Source organism: Ananas comosus, linkage group 22 (genome assembly GCF_001540865.1).
Source record: "Ananas comosus cultivar F153 linkage group 22, ASM154086v1, whole genome shotgun sequence".
NCBI classification, from domain to species: domain Eukaryota; kingdom Viridiplantae; phylum Streptophyta; class Magnoliopsida; order Poales; family Bromeliaceae; genus Ananas; species Ananas comosus.
In genome coordinates this window covers 8,768,106-8,792,663 of record NC_033642.1, presented here as the reverse complement: position 1 = coordinate 8,792,663, position 24,558 = coordinate 8,768,106, and the positions used below count along the sequence as shown (strand labels likewise).

At 36.5% G+C, this 24,558-nt stretch overlaps 5 protein-coding genes and 1 non-coding gene across 8 annotated transcripts; 2 read left to right on the top strand and 4 right to left on the bottom strand.

The window, feature by feature from the left end:
• On the bottom strand, positions 2,733-6,303 carry LOC109726964 (tRNA dimethylallyltransferase 9). Of its 3 annotated transcripts, XM_020256792.1 has the most exons (3): positions 6,007-6,303; positions 3,304-4,703; positions 2,733-2,922 (listed from the first exon to the last, which is right to left on the bottom strand). In XM_020256792.1, the coding sequence occupies exons 1-2, from the start codon at positions 6,020-6,022 to the stop codon at positions 3,310-3,312; spliced, it is 1,410 nt and encodes a 469-aa protein (XP_020112381.1). In that variant the 5' UTR covers positions 6,023-6,303; the 3' UTR covers positions 2,733-2,922; positions 3,304-3,309. The 3 variants fall into 3 exon arrangements, with proteins under 3 accessions (XP_020112381.1, XP_020112383.1, XP_020112382.1); XM_020256794.1 differs by lacking the exons at positions 2,733-2,922; positions 6,007-6,303 and adding an exon at positions 5,928-5,971 and having other exon boundaries at positions 3,114-4,703; XM_020256793.1 differs by lacking the exons at positions 2,733-2,922; positions 6,007-6,303 and adding an exon at positions 5,876-5,953 and having other exon boundaries at positions 3,114-4,703.
• Positions 6,539-6,611, bottom strand: TRNAA-AGC. The gene has a single exon. It is a non-coding gene; the product is annotated as a tRNA-Ala (tRNA).
• Positions 6,692-10,474, top strand: LOC109727263 (photosystem II stability/assembly factor HCF136, chloroplastic). The gene is made up of 8 exons (XM_020257306.1): positions 6,692-7,191; positions 7,803-8,038; positions 8,346-8,476; positions 8,595-8,727; positions 9,037-9,159; positions 9,613-9,687; positions 9,962-10,077; positions 10,230-10,474. The coding sequence occupies exons 1-8, from the start codon at positions 6,813-6,815 to the stop codon at positions 10,294-10,296; spliced, it is 1,260 nt and encodes a 419-aa protein (XP_020112895.1). The 5' UTR covers positions 6,692-6,812; the 3' UTR covers positions 10,297-10,474.
• Positions 10,940-15,123, top strand: LOC109727262 (endoglucanase 13-like). The gene is made up of 8 exons (XM_020257305.1): positions 10,940-11,727; positions 12,739-12,951; positions 13,326-13,526; positions 13,639-13,728; positions 13,881-14,045; positions 14,179-14,302; positions 14,405-14,568; positions 14,653-15,123. Exons 1-8 carry the CDS (start codon positions 11,530-11,532, stop codon positions 14,989-14,991), a joined length of 1,494 nt encoding a protein of 497 aa, XP_020112894.1. The 5' UTR covers positions 10,940-11,529; the 3' UTR covers positions 14,992-15,123.
• On the bottom strand, positions 15,127-19,831 carry LOC109727264 (glutamine synthetase nodule isozyme-like). Its single transcript, XM_020257307.1, has 13 exons — positions 19,699-19,831; positions 19,556-19,595; positions 19,373-19,476; positions 19,225-19,273; positions 17,977-18,083; positions 17,012-17,099; positions 16,741-16,869; positions 16,508-16,582; positions 16,361-16,414; positions 16,184-16,221; positions 15,896-16,055; positions 15,565-15,625; positions 15,127-15,416 (listed from the first exon to the last, which is right to left on the bottom strand). Exons 1-13 carry the CDS (start codon positions 19,770-19,772, stop codon positions 15,322-15,324), a joined length of 1,074 nt encoding a protein of 357 aa, XP_020112896.1. The 5' UTR covers positions 19,773-19,831; the 3' UTR covers positions 15,127-15,321.
• Positions 21,720-24,380, bottom strand: LOC109727455 (snakin-2-like). The gene is made up of 3 exons (XM_020257588.1): positions 22,823-24,380; positions 22,626-22,674; positions 21,720-22,126 (listed from the first exon to the last, which is right to left on the bottom strand). The coding sequence occupies exons 1-3, from the start codon at positions 22,916-22,918 to the stop codon at positions 21,879-21,881; spliced, it is 393 nt and encodes a 130-aa protein (XP_020113177.1). The 5' UTR covers positions 22,919-24,380; the 3' UTR covers positions 21,720-21,878.

The following is a 24,558-nucleotide window of genomic DNA, read 5'->3' as shown; positions in this document are numbered from 1 at the left end:
TGACACAGGCACAATTCATGAATAGACGGTTTAGACAAAGTTTTGCTCCCCGCGTCTTACATCTATTGCTAAGTTCATGTTTCCTAACGAATGAGACGAATAAAGTGTTATTTTCCTCTAAAAAAAAAAGTTGGAATCCTAATCCAGAAGCCATTGAGTGTTGTTTAAATTTGAACCCATTTAACCATACTGGATTGAGGTTGGGGCTAATGTGAATCTAAATGCACTAAATCACCAAATCTAGTTTTAGGAGCTCAATATTTGAATTAGACCCACATTGTTTGTGGCAACAAAAGGCCAATTAAACACTTGTTTGTCTATCACATCATATCATGCATATCCAAATTGGCTAAATCAGAAATAGACTAATTAAAACTTTGCAATTTTTGCCTAACTAATCATTAGTTGGAGAGAATTAGTCAAACTGTGTTGTGTTGGCTTAAATGGGTTAACATTTTACCTTATGATAGGAGGTCAGATTGGACCGAGTCATGTTCAAAATGGCAGGATGTCAGATTGGACCGAGTCATGTTGAAGTGGCGTGAGATTGATTGGATCGAGTCACAATCGAGACCCATAAGCACTACATCTATACACTTTAAGTGAATTGATTGTATATTTCTAACATTTCGAGCTTTTAAAATGATTAGTGCCAACAATCCGATATGTTGCACTTCAGTAACATAGTATGTGTTATTAGTAATATTTTTTCGTCTGTTGAGGCATCTACAAGTTATGCATATGTGATGCATTAATTGTAGATTTTTCAATAAAAAAAGATGTATGATTTGAAATATTTTGCCATTAAATTATTGTAAAATAAAATGTTAGATTTTTTTTTATTTTTATTTTTATTTTTATTTTTTTTTTTGTCAAACATTGTCATAATATATATTGCTGTACTTAACTAGAATTTAGATATTTTTTTTTGCTCTAGTGATAGCAACAATACTTTGTAGGTGTATTGTGGAATATGTTGAAACATCACCATTAGTTAGCAAACAACAACTATTAATTAATTAGTTAGTTAGTCGTTAAGCTGATTTAGCAATAAATTATATATGATATAAGCTTATGGTATAATTGAAATGAGGTTATGATATTAATGGTGATTTGACTTAAATTGTGGAAGATCCATGTTCATCTTATGCCTTAAAACCTACCTCTCTTCTAATTTGCCCCAAATTTCTTAATTCTTTTCTTGAAAAAGTTTGTAGTTTAATTCGTTGTACATTTGAGTAATAATGGGAGAAAGATAACAAACTATCTGCTTTGTTTATATTGGTTAAAAATAAATAAATTCAGCTAAAAATATGAAACAATTAGACTTTGAATTTGAGGCATCGAATATTAATCAGCAAGTTCTTAACTAACTAAATTATATAATGTGGCATTTCAATAGCCCTGCATCGGATAATGTGAGAGAATGTGAAAGGATTATATACATAATAAGTATACTAGAATTAATAATTGAATTTAAGCATTTTGGATCAGTTGTTTGAGTCCAATAAATTATTAGTGTTAGTGGATTAGATTATTACAGTTAATATTAGAGCCAATTCAACAGCCAGAAATATAAGATAGACCTCACATCACTTGATAATCTAAAGCTATATATGTAATTAGGTCGGAATGATGAGGATATTAAGGTCTAAATGATTGGGGCTATCTAACGAGGAGGTCGAGACTTAAACCGACACACTAGAATTGCCAGCGATTTGGATCCAATAAATTATTAGTGCTAACGGGCTACATCAATACAGATAAGATTGGTAACAATAGATTTTCTCCATATTGAAGAGATAAAAATAAAAGCCCTAAAATTCAAGATCCAAAGGCCCAAACAAAAGAAACATATCAAATTCCTAAAAAGAAAATAGACATTAAACTCTGAAAAATGGCTAGAACATGTCCAACCAAACCTAATTTTCAACTTCAATAACTAAAACCTTTTATCTAAAATAAAATAGAATTTAATCATAAAAAAATAAATTATATTACTTCAAACTTTGTTGTAAACCTAAAATTTTCTTTTATTCTCTCGCCAGAAAAAAATGGTGCATCGTTTTCGAATCCATCGCCTGCCATTCTGTGAGTTGCAGATTTTTTTTTTTTTTTTTTTTTTTTTTTTTTTGTTGTTGTGTGTGTTGTGTGTGTGGGGTTTTTGTTAATAAGATTATGAGATTAAGCTACAAATTTATAATAATATGTGGGCGGAGCGGTGCACAGATATACGGATGCACCTGGTGTAGACAATGATTAGTCTCGATTAGTGGAACTTTTAGTCCCACATCGACTGTATCTTCAGCTTTTTAAACTATATGATATTGTGAATACAACACTCTTACGGAGCTGTGAAGAGACGCATTGTGTGCAGTGGTCCTGCACAATCAACTGAGATAAACAGGATGACAATGCAATTGCTGAGCTCACATTTTTTATTTTCCTTTTTTTTTTCCCAAATTTTCTGTTCAATCTTTATCTTCATCTTTTTGTTTCTTTTTACTTTGGTTTTTACTCGTCGTTCGAAGTCCGTTAACACTATCCCTAGTACTGATTATTTGTTGTTGCTTAACGAAGTGCTAATTCGGTGGTTTCATGACAAGATACATTGTATCCAAACATTTCAAATAACTTTTTTTTTTGCAGCAAATATAGAAGCTCTAATTTAAAATTTTTACTTTAGAGCTCAATATCTCATATTCATATCTTGATGTTGTAGAAGCTCTAGCTTTATCAATCGCCAAAATGCTCTACTAAATATGACTTTGTAGCCAAGATGTTTGGTACATGATAAATAATCACTAACAACAAAAAACATAAGTTGATGAATACGAAAATGACAAACAACTTGTTGATAACCACAGAGATCATGGCACAGTGGAGAGAATCATTGGCGAGGAATGCGACGATGAATAAAAACTATCCCTAGTACTGATTATTTGTTGTTGCTTAACGAAGTGCTAATTCGGTGGTTTCATGACAAGATACATTGTATCCAAACATTTCAAATAACTTTTTTTTTTGCAGCAAATATAGAAGCTCTAATTTAAAATTTTTACTTTAGAGCTCAATATCTCATATTCATATCTTGATGTTGTAGAAGCTCTAGCTTTATCAATCGCCAAAATGCTCTACTAAATATGACTTTGTAGCCAAGATGTTTGGTACATGATAAATAATCACTAACAACAAAAAACATAAGTTGATGAATACGAAAATGACAAACAACTTGTTGATAACCACAGAGATCATGGCACAGTGGAGAGAATCATTGGCGAGGAATGCGACGATGAATAAAAACACTGGTTACTTCCTTTGTGTCCTCCTAATCCAACTCAGAACACGACCGCAATCTTCGTCGCTGATAAAAAGCTTATTCTTGGCGCGGTACGACTTCAGTTCATTGCTTTCCTGCCGACCGGTGCTTTCCTTCTTCATTTTCAATGGTTCAGGCACTACCCTCTCATTTCGATCGCAATAAGCGTTACAAATGAATTCGACAACCTTGTCGAAAGGTTGCGAGGCATCAATCCACTGGTAAATAAGCTCGTTCCGGAACCAAGTCATTTGCCTCTTTGCAAAGTTTCGCGAAGCCTTTTGAAACTCGGATAAAAATGCATAAAACTCTTCTGGCGAGCTTCTGCCACCTTTTATCCTACAACTTTGCAGGTACTCCATAGCTTGTCGATACCCGATTGCTCGAGTAGCGGAGTTCATATTTGGCCGAAGCCCTATATCGAGAAGCCACGAGGCTTCTGTGAGAAGCCCTTCTGGTTCCATGAGCATCTCCTCGCACCTCAAATCAATCGACCTATAAAGATCTATTCTCGGGCTCGAAAGGAAAATGCAAATGAAGTCATAATCCAACTCTTTTGTAGGCAATTCTCCGGGACCGTTTACAGCAGAAATTTGATCAGTCGATCGGTCTGCCGATTTTGACTCAGCCTGACCACGAAATGAATCGTATGGTACGCTAAAAGCTGACGGTGGAGATCCCGAAGATCTAATAATCTCAAGGCTGCGCCTTAAACGATACCAATCATTCGCAGGCACATTAAAAGCTTTTGGATCGCCAGCTTTTACTACTAATTCTACAGCTGCGTCCCAGTTGCCCTTCTTCTGCAAGTCTACGAGCTCCGACCAAACTTCATTTGTGATCTCCAATGAAGCTTTCGGAACGTCCGGCTTTCCGTATATATACCACCGTAAGTACAGACCTGTTCCGCCCGCAATTATGGGCACCAGACCTTTCTCAATAATACAATTTGTTGCTTTCCTCGCGTCCTCGAAGAACTGCCCAGCAGAATAGTCCTCTGAGGGGTGTAGTATGTCGAGTAAGTGGTGGGGGACTTCAGCTCTCTCTTCAATCGACGGCTTGGCTGATCCAATGTCGAGTCCACGATATACTTGCACGGAATCCGCACTTACGATCTCTCCATTTAGCCTTTTGGCTAGCTCTAGTGCGAGCCTGCTCTTTCCAGCTCCGGTAGGGCCGGAGACAACAATGACCTTGTCCTTCGTTTTCTTCGTGTTAGGGACTGAAGATAATGTAGAAGTAAGAGTGTCACAATGTGAGGTGGAACAATATGTCGGAATTCGCTCGGTGGGAGAAAGAACAGGCGACTTCATTCTCATTTTGGACATAAACCGTGTGCTCCACGAAGGCAACCCGATAACCCCGTTCATTAGTGGAAGCACATCTAAAATCAAATAAAATGTTTCAATTCACAAAATGTTGTACAAAAATAAGGGATCAAATAAGATGAAATACTAATGACAGCGGAAAAATGACAGGTCTATAAACTTAAGTAGGAAAAGGAATCAGAATCTCAGTACATAAACGAAGTACTAAACAACTGCAAAACAGATATCAAGTGTTGGAGGTTTCCAATACATGCGGGAAGCTAATGATTGATGCAATGGCTACTACTTTTAACAATCATCATTGTATTATACGGCCCGTATTTAATTCCCCCACGACAGCTTTTCGATCACAAAATCTCATTTTCAGATTTTTTTTTCGACTGCTAAACGCTCTATTAGAATGAAACTGCAGCTGATAATTGATGCAAAAGAGCCTGTTTTGCCGCACTTTTGCTTCTGCATTCGGTAGCAATCACCTCCAATAGAGCGTTTGGCAAACAAAATACTATGGTGTTTCCGCTGCGGCGGAAATTCGAAATGAGATTATGTGGCCCAAAATCAAAGACTCTAATCTACTGCTTCTACTTCAACTACGCACAGAATTTGTTTAATGAGATTTCAATTGAGTACTTCTCTTCTAAAAGCACTACTCCGACGGCACTTCACCCTACATTACTCGGGCCAAAAAGACCCTTAATTTGACACAAAAAACTAGCTGATGCGATACAAAATACCTAACAAAGAACCACAATGGCACAAAAAAAACAATGGTCTACATTTTCTACTAAACATTTTCTACAAAGAACCACAATGGCAAAAAAACAAGGGAAAACTTCAAAAACCCCCCCTTGTGGTTTCGTGCATTCTCACTTTGCTACCCTGTGGTTTAAAACGTATCATTTTGCCCCCCTGTGGTTTCGTTTTTATCTTTTTGTTATCAATTTTATTATTATTTTTTTTTAAAATCAGTGACAAAGTTAAAATTAAAGGATACTAAAGTGACTATTCAATAAATATAGATGGTTATCTGAAGTTTTTTGTATATAATTTAACGAAATATTAACGAAAAAGCTTCCGAAAAGATAAAAATGAAACCACAGGGGGATAAATTGATACGTTTTAAACCACAGGGTAGCAAAGTGAGAATGCACGAAACCACAGGGGGGGTTTTTGAAGTTTTCCCAAAAAACAATGGTCTACATTTTCTACTAAGCATTCAATCGAACACCTGGTGAGCAACATCTCCTGCGCACAATTATGAGATGCAGCTAAAAGCAAACCTCATCTGCGGAAACAATGAGAGCTTGGTTGATATAATTCATGGAGGTGGTGGGGTGAGAGTAGGTTCAAATGATTTACCTAAACGTTGGATCATTTATACGTTCTCGTAGCTTTGTAGCAAAGCGATTCGAGCCCAATCCTTCGCCTTTTCCTTTCACGTGGTCAAACGACCCAGTCGCCTAGACTAGTTATCAGTGGTTTGTGGTTGGATCGAGCTTGAGCTCGGCCCAATCAGATTATGTTCGGGCCGGTTAAAAATGATGAGACCGTCTAATCTACCATTCACCACTAACAACAGTGTCGAGCTTGGGTTTCGTCAAATCCGCCGTTCCTTACCGACACCATATTTCTTATGCACGAGATTCGTTTATTTCATTTAGAAATAAATTTAGTTAGAAATCTGAATCAACTAGGATTTGAACTTGAAATCTCGAATACCTCACCAAGCCCTTTGCCACTTGCTCGAGACGGTCGGTATTATTATCATTTTGGTATCAGTTAAAAATAATAAGATTGTCAAATCTATCGTCCACCATGTCTAGTGCTAGTTCGGAATCACAAAAGTATTCTTTTTATAAATAAAAAAATAGATATAAATGAAACTTTAAATTGGAGATGCGGGGTATCGATCCCCGTACCTCTCGCATGCTAAGCGAGCGCTCTACCATCTGAGCTACATCCCCACACGTGTTAAATAATGTCTTTTTTTTCAAAATATTAAATATATATGTATTTACATAAATAAGGGATAATGGGATATCCCTCTCGTTGTTATCCACCGAAGCTTTGAGAGAGCCCGCGAACACACACGCGCGCATACGCATACACGGAGCATCGTCATCTTCGTCGCCGTCGCGAGAAAAAGCTCTTCCCCACTCTCTCCAATGGCGACTCTCCGCCTCACCGACCTAAACCCCATCCTCCTCGACAGCTCCCCGCGCCGCTCCTCCTCCTCCTCCTCCTCCTCCTCCGCCGCCGCACGGAGCCCTGGCCGTCATCATCGCCGTTCTCGCCTCGTCCCGAGGTCCTCGTTCCGTTCCTCTTCGCCTTCGTCCTCGTCGCCGAAGAATCGGCGCGAGTTCATCGTCGACACCGCCGCCGCGGCGGCGGCGGCGGCGCCGCTCGTGCTTACGCCCCTCGTCGGCGGCGCGGCGGCGAGGGCGGAGGAGCCGGCGCTTTCCGAGTGGGAGAGGGTCTACCTCCCCGTCGACCCCGGCGTCGTCCTCCTCGACATCGCCTTCGTCCCCGACGACCTCTCCCACGGTCTCTCTCTCTCTCTCTCTCTCTCTCTCAATTTTTTTTTTAATTGGATCTTATGGAATCGTCTAATGCTGTAGTTCATGACGAATGGATCGATTTAGATGTTAATTTTTCTAAATTTTTAGTTCTCAACAACGCACTAGTTTCATACATCATAGCTAGTAAGATAGAACCGTGTGATTTGGTTTAGAGCTGTTAAATTTTGTAAGAGTGGTGAAAGAAACTTGAATTGCCATCACTAGAGCGAAAGAGGCTCTATACTGAGTAGCAGGATCAGGTTTTAAATCGTTTACGTTGCTTAAATCCCAGCATTCCAATTTTGCTTTCTTCTCTCGGAATTTGATGTTGTCAGAGCAATTTTGATCATTCATGAGGCAAACAATCTAAATCGTGGCTAGATTCAATATATATCTTCCTTGCAAATACCAAAAAGAGATCTGATAGAGTCAATGCTCATTAGTGCCCGCAACTTATGCTGTATTTTGTGTTTTGATTTAGTTGGTGATGTAGTTACCATGCTGTCATTTACCTGTAACACGAATGCGAAGATGCGGTGCACGTAAAATATTTGACTAGTTTTTATACAAATTCCAATCATTTTCTATCAAAATCAGGTTTTCTTTTGGGGACGAGACAGACTATATTGGAGACAAAAGATGGAGGGCTTACTTGGTTCCCACGTTCTATTCCGTCGGCGGAAGATGAGGACTTCAATTATAGATTCAACTCCATCAGCTTCAAAGGAAAAGAAGGGTGGATTGTAGGGAAACCTGCAATTTTGCTGCACACATCAGATGCTGGAGAGAGCTGGGAAAGAATACCTTTGAGTGCCGAACTTCCTGGTGACATTGTAATGAGTCCTCTTGTCATTTATTGAATGCTTTTTGAGTAGTATTTTTTTAATGCTCTTCACTTGTAGGGTATACTAAATCAAGTTGCGAAAAGCAGCTTGATGAGAGGTCTTTGTAATTGTGGACTCATCACCTGTTAATTTTCCAGATAATATTTTGGAATAATATCTATTACTCATGAATACTTGATTTAGCTAACATGACAGTTGCATTTTCAAAATTTGTTAAAGCACCTTGATACTTCAAGGTGGCAATACAATATCCGCAGATTTAATTACAATCACACTATTTGTTGCTGAATAACAGGTTTATATAGAAGCTACTGGTGAAAAAAGTGCAGAGATGGTCACTAATCAAGGAGCAATCTACGTAACATCAAATCGAGGGTACAATTGGAAAGCTGCTGTGCAAGAGACTGTCTCAGCCACTCTTAACAGGTAGGTCACTTCTTTGACGGCTACTTAACATGGCGACGCATAAAAAAGTTAGTTTGTTTTCATATTACGTTGTTTCGTAAGTTTCCAGGTAATCGAGTCATATTTGTTTGTTCTTCAGAACAGTTTCCAGTGGCATTAGTGGTGCAAGCTACTATACGGGGACCTTCAACACTCTAAACCGCTCTCCTGATGGCCGATATGTTGCTGTCTCAAGCCGTGGAAACTTCTACTTGACTTGGGAGCCTGGACAGGTTCGTCAGTCTTATGTTAACAGCTATTATACTCTGGTTTTCTATGCTCTCGATTTCGTCGTATTATCTTATTACTAAGAGATGTTCCAGTTTACAATTTAGAGACAGAGTTTTCATATTAAGCACCATGTCTTTTGAAAGGAAGTTAATTTTCTGTTGAATATCGGATCAGGTTTTGTCTTTGCATGCTGTTAACATTTGCATTGTACCTATATCTTGCTTGATAGGCTAGACTGTTCTTTTTCTTATTCGTTAGCACTATTAGTATGTTCTGGCTAGATCTATGATTAGTTTTTCCACATTTTGCAGCCATATTGGCAACCGCATAACAGAGCGGTAGCACGGCGAATACAGAACATGGGATGGAGAGCTGATGGTGGTCTTTGGCTTCTTGTGCGAGGTGGCGGGCTTTATCTGAGTAAAGGAACAGGGGTAAATTCATTTGAAAAACTGTTTCTTTAATTTGACTCAAAAGTTTTGAAGGTAGACTACTAGATTTTTATCTCTTTCTGTAAGCAAAATTTCTTGAGAAACTGGTGTCAGACTATCTACTTTGTTGCTTTACAGGCCGAAGGTTGCATAATAACTTTTCAAATAATCATGCTTCTTTTTTTCTTTTCTGTAAATCTTTATAATTGCTTTGCATGTATCGCACCTCGAGTGTTTATCATCTTATGAAATCAACATTTCTGTCGTTGTACATTGCTTTCTTAATTAATATTTACTGCTATTTACATGATGGGACTGACCATTTCATCTTATTGGTTTTGACCCTTCTACTGATGTTTTTGCACAAATTGTTCCAATTCACCTGATCATCCTCTTCAATATAACACAACTTGCACACAGTTGATTTTACACCAGAAAAATTGCTTCTTATTTCAGCTCACTGAAGAATTTGAGGAGGTTCCAGTCCAGAGCAGGGGGTTCGGTATTCTTGACGTTGGTTATCGCTCGAAGGTAATAAACTAATAGTAGCTCAAACTAAAAAATCTGACTACAGAAGAGCTTTCCCTCAACTTTTGATGCACATAAATTGTGTTTTCTTTCCATTTCTTCTTTTTTTTTCCCTTGAAATTTTAGCAAAATGACAATCATTAATCTTATCATTTATACTTATGACAGAACTAAAGCAAAAGCCAGATAAATAGTAGCAATGTGACGCGCCCTTTTGTGGATCAGTTTTATATATTCATTTTTCTTGCTAAGGAAACTGTAAAATTGTCGCCACTAGGACGAAGCATGGGCGGCGGGGGGAAGTGGCATCCTGCTGAGAACAACAAACGGCGGAAAGAGTTGGACTCGTGATAAAGCTGCAGATAACATCGCTGCGAACCTCTACTCTGTAAAGTAATGATTTTTTTTTTCCTGCTCAGATACACATCTTCTAAATTCATCACAACATAGTAACCAGACATTCTATAACTATATAACGCCCCCCATAAATTTTCCCCAAACATGCTCTTCAAATTCTGCGAATTGATACACTCCGTTGTCCGCAGGTTCATCACAGATGACAAAGGCTTTGTTCTCGGGAACGACGGTGTCTTGCTTCGATACCTCGGTTGATATAACAGGTCATGAGAGATTTCCCTCGCCTTTTCGAAGATAAATAGCAATTCATCTTACATTTTGTGTTATGTAAAGAATCTTCGCATTCTTCATTCTAACTGTAAGTTCTGTATCTGCATTCCTGTTACAAGAACTTATCTCCAGTATAATTAATTTGTTTGTGAGTTCAGATTTCGATTTCGGCTTTTCGAGCCACAAAAGCTCCAGAAAATATGCAAAATATCCTCTTGTACTTGTTTTTAACTCCTAGCTTAAATTCTCAAATCTTTTTTAAGCTTTTCATGCATAGAAAAGCTGCAACCTACTATTAATATTTTACATATTTTGGAATTGCTCCTAAGCTAGTCCAATTATAAATTAGATTTTGACGAGGCCAACACAAAATCTCATCTTTTTTTCACTTGTATATATGTACGCCTGATTAATTGTCTAACGAGTCCAAAATTTTTCGTACCTTATACCAGTTGACATTCCCCTAAAAAAATTTTAAAAATGAGTCAAAATTCAAAAATGAAAAGAACGTTGAACTTTTGTGCTACAAATAGTTCTCTCCATATATATATATATATATATATATATATATAGTATAAACAATATTGTGTGAAATGTATGGATAGTCCCTGTAGTATTCCAGAATCTCAATTTGGTTCTTACTTTTTTTGATTTTGCTTCTTTAATCTCTAAACTTTTACATATAATATACTTTCATTTTTGACTGCTAAAAAAACTCTAATTTTTAAAAACAATATTAATTTTCACTCCCTTTCCGAAAATACCTGGTTGCAATTTTTCCAGAGTGTTACATTTTTAATGCCAATTTACTGCACAAGAAAATTCAAAATTTTTAATCGTCAGAAACTGCATGCAGCGCAACATTTTTATGACAGATAGTCAGGAAAATAGATAATTAAGCAACAAAGAAAAAGCACAAGGACTGAATTGCAATATCTGAATAGTAGAGGGCCCATTCATGCATTTTAATTTTTACCCAACAATATTCTCCTCTCCACCCTATAATAGTTTTCATAATTTTCTCTCTCCTCATCGTGCATGCATGGCTCTAAATCCAACCCCTTTCCTTACGTGCACTGCACCTTTTTATTATTTTTTCTTCTCCCTCTCTCTTTCTCTCTCTTATAAAACTATGATATGATACACAACACGCAATTAAGTTGTGTTCTACGTACCTTATAAGTTTTGTGATCCTTAATTAGAACGTTTCTACGAGCCATGGGGAGGCTCTCAATCTCATTAGCTTTTCTGACGGTGGTTTCGGTGCTCGGCTCGACGGCGACCGCGTTCGACTACAAGGATGCACTGGAGAAGAGCCTGCTGTTCTTCGAGGCCCAGCGGTCCGGCAAGCTCCCGCCCGACCGCCGCGTCAAGTGGCGCGGCGATTCCGCCCTCACCGACGGCTTCGAACAAGGCGTAATGCATGCATATATGCGCTTTTGAAACAGTTTTATGATCTTTTTACACACTAATGAGTTTGAATGACTTTGTTGGTATATCTACATATAAATATATAGAGTAGGGCTTGCGTGCTATTAGGAGCACAAAGATTTTCATGTTTCTAAGTAGTTTTCGATGATATAACTTTCGAATCGATGATCGGATCCCTTAAATATAATCTAGCGTATTTGAACTATCTAGAAAATGGATTTTGCGATTTTTTGGTATTATTTACTTAGTAATCGAAAGGATTCAAAATCAACGGTTGAAAATAAAATATCACAAAAAGTTATGATGTAGCTAGCGCTAACATTTTTTATCAGAGAAATTAATTTTGTTCTAGATAGTATAAAAAATTTTCTATCAAAATTTTATTTGATTTTAATACTTCTACACCTTTTTTTTTTTTTTTTTGAGAACGAGGTAACGAGCTACCTGCTTCATTCATTAAGCAAAATGAACTAGGCGTACAAAACTTCTACACTGTTAAACTTGCAAACAACATACATCAACTATTAAAAATTATTGATTTTGAATCGTTTCGACCACTCGATAATGATATCGAAACTTTATAAAAATTATTTTCTAGATATTTCAAATATGTTAGATCAAATCTAACGTAGCCGATCGTCAATTCGAAAGTCCCATCATCAAAAAGTGCTTAGAAGCATGGAGGCCCCCTGGCTCTGTGTTCTTAATAGTACAGCAATCCTACTCTCTCTCTCTCTCTCTCTCTCTCTCTATATATATATATATATATATATATCCTTCACAGACTTTTGTGAAATACAAAAGCTATCCAGAGTTTCTATAAATGTGTTGTTTAAGTAAAATGGAAAACTTATATTGGGGATCGTAAAGCTCTTTTTTTTTTTGTAGAATTTTATATTTTAGAATAGAGTAGCTGTTTCAGAAGCTAGACCCAAAAAAAAAGTACTCGAATAACAATTTAAAAGTACTAAAACTTGTATCGCATTCTCTCGGTAGGTGGACTTGGTCGGAGGATACTACGACGCCGGCGATCACGTCAAGTTTGGGTTCCCGATGGCGTTCGCGGTGACGATGCTTTCGTGGGGCGTGATCGAGTTCGAGAAGGAGACGGTCGCCGCGAACCAACTCAAACAAGCCTTGGCTGCAATCCGGTGGGGCACCGATTACTTCCTCAAAGCTCACAAACCACCCAACACCCTCTGGGTGCAGGTACGTACGTACATACGTACGTATATACATACGTATATACGGTAATATACGTGTCTTATCCTGTTTCCTATTAAATTGATCTTTCGAGTAATATGATACAGAGTCAACTTTAAACTTCTTCATTTCATCATATCGTGGTTTCAATCACTACCATTAATATATAACGGGAGAACGAAGAAATAAGCAAAAATTGGCTCTGACACCGTATTATCATATGCATATGTTTCAATTCTACATTTTATCGATGTTTCCAATACATTCATTTATATCGAACCATCCATTTTCGTAACGTTTTATGTTCGAATTCAACAAGCGTTTAAAATTTTTGGACTTAACATTTTCATGGTGCATATAATGGATCTTAAAATGAAAAGGTTGGGGACGGCGACGGTGATCACCTCTGCTGGGAGAGGGCGGAGGACATGACGACGTCGAGGACGGCGTACAAGATCGACACGAACCGCCGCGGCTCGGAGGTGGCCGGAGAGACTGCTGCTGCATTAGCTGCAGCTTCTAGGGCTTTCAAGCCTTTTGACGCTAAGTACTCCAACCTCCTCCTCTTACATGCGAAGCAGGTAACATGTTACCGGTTTCGAATCCCACGAAATTAAAAGCACTGTAATTCGTTTTGAAAGCAGTATTGCAGTAATCAAACCCGTATGTATACGCATTTTCTGGCTCTCGTAGCTCTTCACCTTCGCTGACACATTCCGAGGACGGTACGACGACACCCTAGAGTTCGCTTGCAAGTTCTACCCTTCGTCGACGGGTTTTCACGTAAGCGACGGAGCCCTCCGTCCCATAGAAAATCACCACGCGTTTTACAGCGCAAGGAATTAAAATTGCAAACAACCAAATGGCACATATATATTATCCACAACTAATCATCAAAGTGAACTCTTTTGTGTAATGAGAACTTGTTGGTGCAGGATGAGTTGCTATGGGCAGCTACATGGCTTTATGAAGCAACCAATGATCAATCCTACCTCAGCTATGTATCCCAAAATGCTGCAGCATTTGGTGGAACAGGTTGGGCTGTTAAGGAATTCTACTGGGACAATAAATATGCTGGATCACAGGTTCTCCTCACAAAGGTATATATATATACACACATGATTAACAGAGTCAATTTTACTATTAACTGATCGAATCATCTATTTTATATAGAGAAACATGCATGTTGTCATAAATTTGGTATACTTGTGTTGGGTTTTTACGCTCTTTCAGGTGCTTTTGCAAGCGGGAAGCGCCCCGTACAGCTCCGTTCTCAAGCAATACCAGGCGAAAGCCGAGTTCTTCGTCTGCGCGTGCCTTCGGAAGAACAAAGGCCACGACGTCAAGATGACCCCAGGTGTCCTTCGAACCCCTCGCGTGAAAACACCCTTATTCGTGAATCTCGATCGTAAATCTCGGTCCTTATTCGGGTGACGATTTTGATTGAGTGATTGATCAGGGGGACTGTTATACTTCGACGACTGGAACAACATGCAGTATGTATCGTCGGCGGCGTTCTTACTGGCGGTTTACTCGGATTACTTGTCGGCGTCGAAGGGTAATCTCAAATGCCCTGACGGCGAAATCCAACCTTTAGATATCCTCAGGTTTGCCCAGTCCCAGGTAATGTAGTACTTCATCTTCATAAGGAGAACTAAAATTTTCGCACTAAGCTACCTAACATTATAGTAAATTACATCATTTTAGGTTGATTACATGCTCGGAAAGAATCCAAAGTCCATAAGCTACTTGGTAGGATATGGAGGGAGGTTTCCAACTCATGTGCACCACAGGGGAGCTTCAATGCCTTCGGTTTCCATTCACCCCGCGCCGATCGGATGCGTAGAGGGGTTCGAGGACTGGTACGGTAATAAGAACGCCGATCCGAATGTCATTCTGGGAGCTTTACTCGGTGGCCCTGATGACAAAGACGGCTTCTCCGATGACCGGAAAAGCTACAAGCAAACCGAGCCGAGCCTCGCGGGGAACGCGCCCCTCGTAGGGGTCCTCGCGAGGTTGTCGTGCCTCCCGGATTCAGGTCAATAAGAACGTTGCACCGAAAACTGAATCATGTGCATTGCGAAAAATTGGAAACATTTTCACCCAATTCATCTTCATTTCCTGGTTCTTGTTACAGCTTTATTACCAAGAGAGAAAAGAGAACCTGTGATCTACTTACACTTTTTTTTTTTTTTCTCTTGGCCTTTGATACCTGCTTCTCATCACTAACAAAGTAAACAAAAGAGAACCATTATAGATCACAATGTTCCAAAACAACTACCCTAATTTGTGCGCAATTTTTCGTAAAACAACCAGAGAGAGAATAAAAGCAGAACAAATGTTCTAGCAGCATGGTAAGTTATCCTAGCCCCAATTTTAAGATGATTTCCGAAGAATGGTGGTTTCGGCAATCATCGAGGTCACGACGTATGGATCCATGTTCGACGCCGGCCTCCTATCCTCGAAATAACCTGCGTAAGAAACATATAAGAGAATTGATGTAAATGACCATGAGAAAATTGATTAAGGTAGATGTTATTATATGGTTTCTAGGAAACTTTAAAATCACAAAGGGAAATGGAACTCGGGTTTAGGTTGTAATGAAGGTTATTTGCATACCTTTGCCGGCCTTTTCAGTTTCACGACCGACACGAACCGAGGCACCGCGGTTTGCGACACCCTGCATTTGCAGCAGTTGTTAAAGTATATTAGTTTACAGCATAAGAAGAAAACCATATATATTTCACCTTGTAAAAGCACAGATATTGTCAAAGACACGAGTTATCGCTAAAATGCGTAATCATGTAGTTTTATATGGTACAACTCCGATGATTACAAAGAAAGATGGATTTCTTTATGTCTTCTGCATTAAATTTTAACAACTAGAAATAAGCATATTTTGAAGTTCGCAAAACGTTGTAGGGAAATTGCAGTTGAGATTGATCCTTACCCATGAAAATGCGTCGATGTTTGCAGTTTCGTGCTGACCGGTCAATCTCCGCTCATTACCCTCACCATATGCAGAAATATGCTCCTTGTGCCGAAGCTTCAGTTTCTCGATTGCTTTCTTGATCACATCAAGCCCGCCGTTGTTCCTCATGGACTTGGTGCTGTTGAATAGAAAGGATTAAGAGATTCATGAGGAGTATTTTACACATAGAGAAGTGATGGGATGTAGATACTTCAGTAAGTTGCAGCTTATAAAGGACTTTAAGGCGCGAAAAACTACGAATCCCACCTATAATTTGTATGAGCACCAGCACCATTCCAATTACCCTGTTACCATCCATAGAGAGTAAATAAACAGAGTAATATAAATAGTAAGCGAAGTGGTTCTACAGCAAAACAACAACTACGACATGTGTCGAATAAAAAGACGGTGAATCAAATTGAAGTACCAAGTCCAGCAGAAAACCTGAATAGGCTTGGGGTCGAAAGATACGACAACTCCTGCAATCTCAGCAATTCTCTGCATTGGAACAAAACAAGAGGAATTAGATCTTCACAAATTGATTAAAAGCTTTTATCTTCTAGCTATAAAAGGCCAACACAAGGTGTTCACCTCGAGGATATAACGGGCTACCCATAATTGATCACCCGCGGAAATTCCAACAGCAGGGCCTACTTGAAATTCCCACTGTACAAATCAATTTAATCAATCAGCAAGAATTAGAATAACAACTACTTCGGCATAACTAGTAACATTTCCAGGCAAGCATAAGATGATACAACTGAATATGATGGATTGGAACATAAAAGAGAACAAAGATAAAATTAGCCCGTTAGAATGCGAACCTGGCCGGGCATAACTTCTCCGTTAATTCCGCTTATGTTAATGCCAGCATAGAGGCATGCTTTGTAATGAGCATTCACAATGTCGCGACCAAATGCCTTATCAGCTCCTACACCGCAGTAGTATGGACCCTATGAAGAGTTTGCACGGTTTAGTTTTCTCAACAGCAAATCAATAGAGAAAAAAACTGGGCACTTTTCATGTAAACAACCTAGCTAAAAACTTACATAATGTTATAAAAAAAAGAACAAAATAGCTACTGCAGTGAATAACCTGAGGTGCAGGGTAACCGCCAATCGGCCATCCAAGAGGCCAGTGGATGTCCTTCTGGAGCAAAGTGTACTCCTGCTCAATTCCATACCTGATTCGGGAAGAGATAAGTTAAAACATATGTTCGATAGTTTTACTAAAATCAGATCCCAATTACTGTTTTACTTGAGATAAAACGAGGATCACCCAGTTTGACATTTACTATGGTAAAAGAACACGAATATTACAAAAGCTGGTACGCAAGATGTTTAAGCCAAGATCACTAGGTTTAGTAAGTCAATTAACAAGATTGTAAACAAACTATTTAATCGTTTAATTATTTATTATAAAGGAAGAAATAGTCCTGACTAATCTGGACAATCATTACAAACTATTGAATAAAAATAAACTTTTATATAGTTTATACACTGGAAATTTCATTCATGTGAAAATATGTGGATAACTTGGAATTAATTTACAATTTTCTTTTTTCCGATTTGGAAGATGTCCGTTGACCACATGAGTACACACTTTTTCTATATATAATTGGATTCAAATTCAAAAACTAATGCCCAGAATAAACAGCACCCACTAACTTCTTACCACTAATGGTGGTATCACAATTCAAAATTCAAAATTAACAAGTGGCTGTTGTAAGGTTTCAAAATTGGCTTCCCGCATTAAATGCTAAAAACAGCCCTCTTTTTCACTCATTTATGGAAATTATATTAAAATCGATATTATAACGTATACATATTTTATGATATTCTATTTCCATTGTGAAAAAATTTCTACGCACAAGATGTGGACGATAAGAATTCATGCTATGGCACTGTTGTAGCAAGATCATGAGTTATAGCCAATGTGTTACGGATAAAAAAATTGTAAAACTAGTTAGTAAATACATATTAGGAACCTACTAAAATAAATCTATATTTCCAATTTAGGAGAAAAGAGCATTTTATTATAAAGGAAATAAAATATTATACCAAGGCTCTTCGGCGACGACATCTGGATGGCTAAAGATCTTCTCCGCATTGAATCTCTTGTTGGTAGGAATTGGCTCCCCAGCTGGCGTGTACGCGTCGCACATCACCTAAAAATGAAAACTTTTCAGAAAAAAACATATAACACCCTCCGATCCAACAATTATTACCAATCCAACCCTATTTCACAACAGTTAATTTCCCTATTTGGTCCCAATCTTTAATTTTTTTTCCCCATTTTAACTCACTAATCTTTTTTTTCATAATTGAATTCTTAATATTTTAATAGTAATATGTATAGATATATAACTTAATAATAAAAAATAAAATTGAATAGAGATAAGGAGTACGGCTACTATACTCTTATGAGTATGATCTCTCCTCGTACTCATAAGTTGTTTTCGATAATAGAGCTTCCGAATCGACGATCTACACCGTTAAACATTATCTAGAGCATTTAAAACGTTCAGAAATCAAATTTTATAATTTTTTGACATCATTTACCTTACGATCAAAAGGTCACAAAATTGACAATTTTTAACGGCCGGTATGAGATATTTGCTAGTTTAACGGTGTAAAAGAATCGAAATCAGTTGAATTTTTGATAGAAAATTCTATTCACTACATAGATAAAGATCAATAACTCCGATTTTAAATTGAAGATCCAATCATCCATTTTTAAGACGTCGTTCGATTTTGACCGTTCATTTTATACCTGCTTGATGAACTTTCTTATGATTTTAAAAAATTACGAAATTTATTTCTAGAAGTTTCAAATATTCAAGATGATATTTAACGGAGTGGATTGTCGATTCGGAAGCTCCATCATTAAAAACAATTTATGAGTACGAAGTGCTCTATACTCATAAGAGTATAGTAGCCCTAGCCTAGAGATAAGATCCCAAGTGTTGTTCACTTTTCTATTAACGCATGCGACATTCAAAAAAAATTATATATAAAATATATATTATATAATTTTAGACGCATTTTTATTAATAAAACAGTTTATTTTTATACCGTGATTTTTTTTTTTTTTGCAACTTAATATCTATATTAAAATTTTCAAACTTATAATTTTTATTTATATAAATATTATATAAAATTATTTTATATTTTATAGTTTAAAATATAAAATAGATAATTAATTATAGCTATGGAATTAGATTTTAAGTTTAAACTATTGATTATTAAAAAAAAAGTGTGCTCATGCAAGTGCAAGGGAAAAAAAAAAGAAAGATGAGCGAATTATACCAAAATATTTTTGCCTTTTCTGAACGGATCCCTAAAAATCTCCTGCGGGCTAAAAAAAAGTAATAATAAAATTAATTAAAACTACCAAAATTAAACAGGGAAAAAAAGTTTTTTAACAAATAGAACAACAAAGCGATCGCACACATACTATAAGATCACTTCGCTATCATCACCAGGAGCTTGATCCGTGCTCGATCCATCGTAGTTCCACTTCGGGAGCTCTCGATGATCCGACACCGGTCTCGGAAGAGTCTAAATCACAAAGATCACTCCATTTAGCAAAGAACAAAAGAGCAAGGAATCGGAGAAACGAGTGTAAACAAGCACAAACCCTAGCTTTGCTCCTGATGTCCATTCCCGATCCCCCGATCCTGAAACACCGTAAATTAGCGAAATCAATGAATCGATCGATCGAAGCAGTAGAAACGAGGAGTGGGGAAGGGTTTTGGGGATCGATTTGGATCGTGAGCTTACCATATGTACTCGGCGATGATCTTCTCCGTGGTCTCGGAGAGGTCGAGGGAGAGGAGCTCGTGGAGGAGCGCCATGGCGATCGTAGAGAGAGAGAAAGAGTTAGAGAGAGAGAGAGAGAGAGAGAGAGAGAGAGAGACAGAGAGGGGTTTGTTAGGGGTTTGGGGTGGGGTCGGTGTGTTTAAACGCGCACGCAAAATTTAAAAATTTAAAATAGAAGATTAAAGGGTTAATTGCATATATGTCCCTATAAATATAGTGAATTACAAATGTGTCCATGCAAAGTTCAACTTTCATAAATTATTCCTGCAAAAGTCCTAATATTTTTAGATATATTCCTCTGATATGTTACCGTTAAAGAACAGTTCGAAATCTATTTATATTTCCAATTTTGCCATCACAAATATATTTTTTCAAAAATTATAACAATATAATATAAGAGGGGTAAAAATATTAAAAGTTAACTAAGGTAAAGTATTTAATTTATGATTAACTAAACTTTTCTAACACATTCTAACGGCAGGAATATATATTTGAAAACATTAGGACTTTTGCAGGGATAGCTTATGAAAGTTGAACTTTACAGGTATATATTTGTAATTTATTATGTTTGCAAGGACCTATATGCAATTAATTCAAGATTAAATTAAGATTAAATATTACGCGAGAGAAAAAAAAAATGAAAATTTAATTAATTTGAAAAAGAAATTATTAATAAAGAACGAAAAATTTGAGTAAATTTGTAAAATTTAGGAAATAGTCCCTGCAGTTTCTAGATAATGTGAGTTGATATCTGCATATTTTTTAAATAATATTTATATGTTTTAGTAGAATAAAGAACTTTTGGTATTAATTTTAACCCTGCACGAATTTTAAAGAATCGCAAGAAGACTTCTGATAGTGAAAAATTCGACATTTGCTCCAAATTAATTGCTATTTAAAGTAAATTGAAATAACAAATCTATTTTATAAAAAAGAGTAAAATATTTTTTAAAAAATTAGGTTTTTATGGTTAAAAGCAAAAGTTAACTAGAATTTTAAACAAAAAGCAGAGGAGCGCGTTGTAATATCGCAATAGTACAAGGGCGAGCATTGCACTTATCAAAAAAAAAAAAAAAAAAAAAAAACTATTGAGATATAGAGAGCAAATCTCTACCGTTCAATTCTCTCGATCAAATTAATAACACCAGAGAGGAGAGATGAACGGCTCAGATTAAAGTATTTTTGGCGGTAAAGGATCAGATTGGGACCCGGTCATCGCGCGTATCAGCTTGGCGAGGCGGTTTCTGTGGGCCCATCTTCTTCCACGTGGCACGATGACGTGGCACGACGACGTGGCAAGTTTTAAATTATATAAAATTTCGTTGCCATTAATTATAGTTCACACTCAGTCCTTTTCTTAAATATAGTGTTATTTAAAAAAAAATTTAAAATTTAAATTATTTTAAATTATTTTAAAAATTTCTTCGTGCATGACACGTGTGTTTTATTTAAAAATTCAGGTACGGGTGATCGAGTATTTTGGGCCGCATGATTCATTGCATGGCATGAGGGGATCGTACGTGTACTTATCACGTTGCATTCATGCAATGCTCACGTGTGTGAGAAAAATCAAAGATAAACATGACCGTTGAGGCCTTAAAATATTCAAAAATAAAACTTAGTCATTTAATATTTTTAACTAAAATTTATTTATTTTTTTAAAAAATAAGTAAATCAAATAATGCTATTTTTCTCTATCCAAAAAAACCGAGACAACTCCCTATCTCTTGCAAAAATTATAACATGACATTTTTTTGGATAAATAAAATACTTTTAAAAGTAAAAGGAATTGTTTACTTTCATTTCGTTCTCATCATCAAGTATAATCTAAGTTATTTAAATTTTTATAAATCAAACAAATAAATTTAAATACTTTTAATAATATTAAATAGTATTGATCATCAATTCGAATGTAGTTCCAAAAATATAATGCAGCAGAATGCCAGTATCAGAATTTCGGCCAATGGCCCACATTCCCATGATTCCAGTTATAATAAAAGTTTACGAAACTCATCAAATTAACATCTAAAAATTATCAAATAAAACATCAAACGAGTCATAAACTAAACTGCACCAAAATAAAAACTACTCCTAACCCTCTCCTCAACAGTACTCAAACTAAACCGATCTACAGCGTAGTTTTAAGTAAGAATTATTTTGCTGTTTAACTGCAAATTGCGTATTAAGAGGGTGTTATAATTAATAATTTGTTGATTAAGGGCGACCGGCAGGGTTGCGCATGGCGTCGTAGCGGCGGCAGCGGCTGCGGGTGTCCTGGCCAGTGCCGGCGGCACGCAGCTGCACTTGGAGCAGTAGATGCCACACATCTTCCTGCACATCTTGTTCTTCCGGCTCCTGCTGCACCGCGCCGCGCACGCAGCCCTGCAATCTGAAAAAGAGCCAAAACAAATTAAGTTAACCCCAAACAAAGAGAGTGAACACATATAGAGATTTGATTAACATTTATTGTAGAATATAGAAACATATATATATATATATATATATAAATTAAAGAATTATTAATGAAAGATAATTGTAAATAGAGATACTATCACATTGGTAATGCTAAAGTTAAAAGAGAAATATATAGTTATAGTACCAAGATTGCTTAACTAACTAGAAATTCTCATATGATCTTACGTATCTAGTGATAACTTATGTTCTATGAGGTCTTTCATATCATATCTGATTCCTAATATATAGGACTTTGATTTTAACTTTTTAGAAGGCTTTCTTAAAGTTTGGAAGAATAGCGTATTTCACTTGTATTCAAATTTTACATACATTTTGAGTGAATTAATACAAGAGACGTTCTGAATAAAATATTCATGCATTCAAATATAATATACTCTACAAGTAGATGCTTAGGCATATATATATATATATACCTATTTTAGGCGCCTCAAGAAGAGATGTCCCATTATTGCTTGTGATCACCTGCATAAAATAAAAATGAACACAACAAAATAGTTGAGTTGAGTAGAGAGAGAGATCCAGGTGTTTAGTTAATCTCACATGCATGTTAATAATTAGCATATGTTTTTGTAAGTAAAAAGTTGGAAAGTTTAGGGAGTTAATTAACCACCAAATTATCGTCGACCGTGGGTCGCGAATCGACCGATTGGAGCACAAGCATGGAGAGGAAGAGGAAAGCCATGATTGGGGGTTTGGAGAGAGCCATGGAAATTGCTAGTGACTTGTAGAGAGTAGTTGAAAAGGAAAGAACACTCTAGCTATAGTAGAGAGAGAGAGCTAATACTAGTGGAGGTGGTGACAGGGAATGGAACAGTATCTTTCTCTATTTATAGAGAGGAGCAAAAAGGAAAGAGAGTGGGAGGAGAGTGAGTGTGATTTACAACAAAAATAAAAAATAAATAAAAATGTACTGAGATCACCTTTAATGGAGGTGGTTGTGAGATGGAAAACTCAATTTAAAAAGCAAATTTAAAGAGAAAGGGCTCAAATCAAAGAAGTCAAAGCTGAGGAGGGTATTTCAAAATTGTAGCAAATATAGAGAGAAGAGGGGGGTTTCCGTACAATTTTACCTTAAAAAATTTAGTGCGTTAATGGTACCTCTAGTAAAGGAACTTAAAAGTGTGTCACGTGGAGTGTCGAAGATAAGAACAAGGAAAAGTTGTACCAGATGCACCGAACAACATCACATTTTGATTTTTTTAATTATTTTATTTTATTTTTGAAAAGAAAATTTAAAAGAATGATTTATTTTTTCAAAAGTTCAAAATTAATAAATTTTTTTATGCAAATTGGTCTTTGTATATTTGTACAGAGGCATTAATTTCGAACTTTTTGCTTCGTGAATGATTCTTTTATTTTATTTAAAAAATAAAAATTTAGGTACGGATGATCGAGTAATTTGGGCCGCGTGATTCGTTGCATGGCACGAGGGGAGTACGTGTACTTATCACGTTGCATTCATGCAATGCTCACGTGTGTGAGAAAAATCAAAGATAAAAATTGCCGCTTTTTTATATTTTTATTTAAATTTCACTAGCATTCGTAAAATATTCAAAAACTTAATATTTTCAACCAAATTTATTTATTTTTAAAAAATAATTAAATCAAATAATGTTATTTTTCTCTCTCTTAGAAAAGAGAGAACTCCCTATCTCTTGCAATTATGTGAGTAAAATTTTCGTTATACAAAATGATCTTCGCCGAATTCATTATCTTTGTGAATAATAAAATACTTTTAGAAGCAAAAGAGATTGTTTCCTTGCATTTATGAACAGTTTTATTGAGTATAATATAAGCTATTTAAATTTTTATGAACCAAATTTTATTTGCTTAGTAATCCATAAATTTAAATAATTTCAATAATATTTAACAGCATTGATGATCAGTTCGAATACAGTCGAGAAAATATAATTCACGAGTGTCAGGGTTTCGGGCAAATGGCCCACTTCCCCATGATTCCAGTTAATAAAATAAAAGTATACGAAACTCGTCAAATTAACATCCAAAAAATTATCAAATAAAACATCAAACGAATCATAAAATAAAGGGGAAACTTCAAATACCCCTGTGTGGTTTCACATTTTCTCACTTTAGTACCTTGTGACTTAAAGTATATCAAGTTAGTACCCTGTGGTTTCGCACTTTCTCACTTTAGTACCCTGTGGTTTCAAGTGTATCAAATTAGTACCATGTGGTTTCATTTTTGTATCAAATTAGTATCATGTGGTTTCAATTCTCTTTTTATTATTCATTTCGGGGTATATAATTTAACAAAATATTAAACCACAGGATACTAAAGTGAGAAAGCGCGAAACCACATAGTATTAATTTGATACACTTGAAACC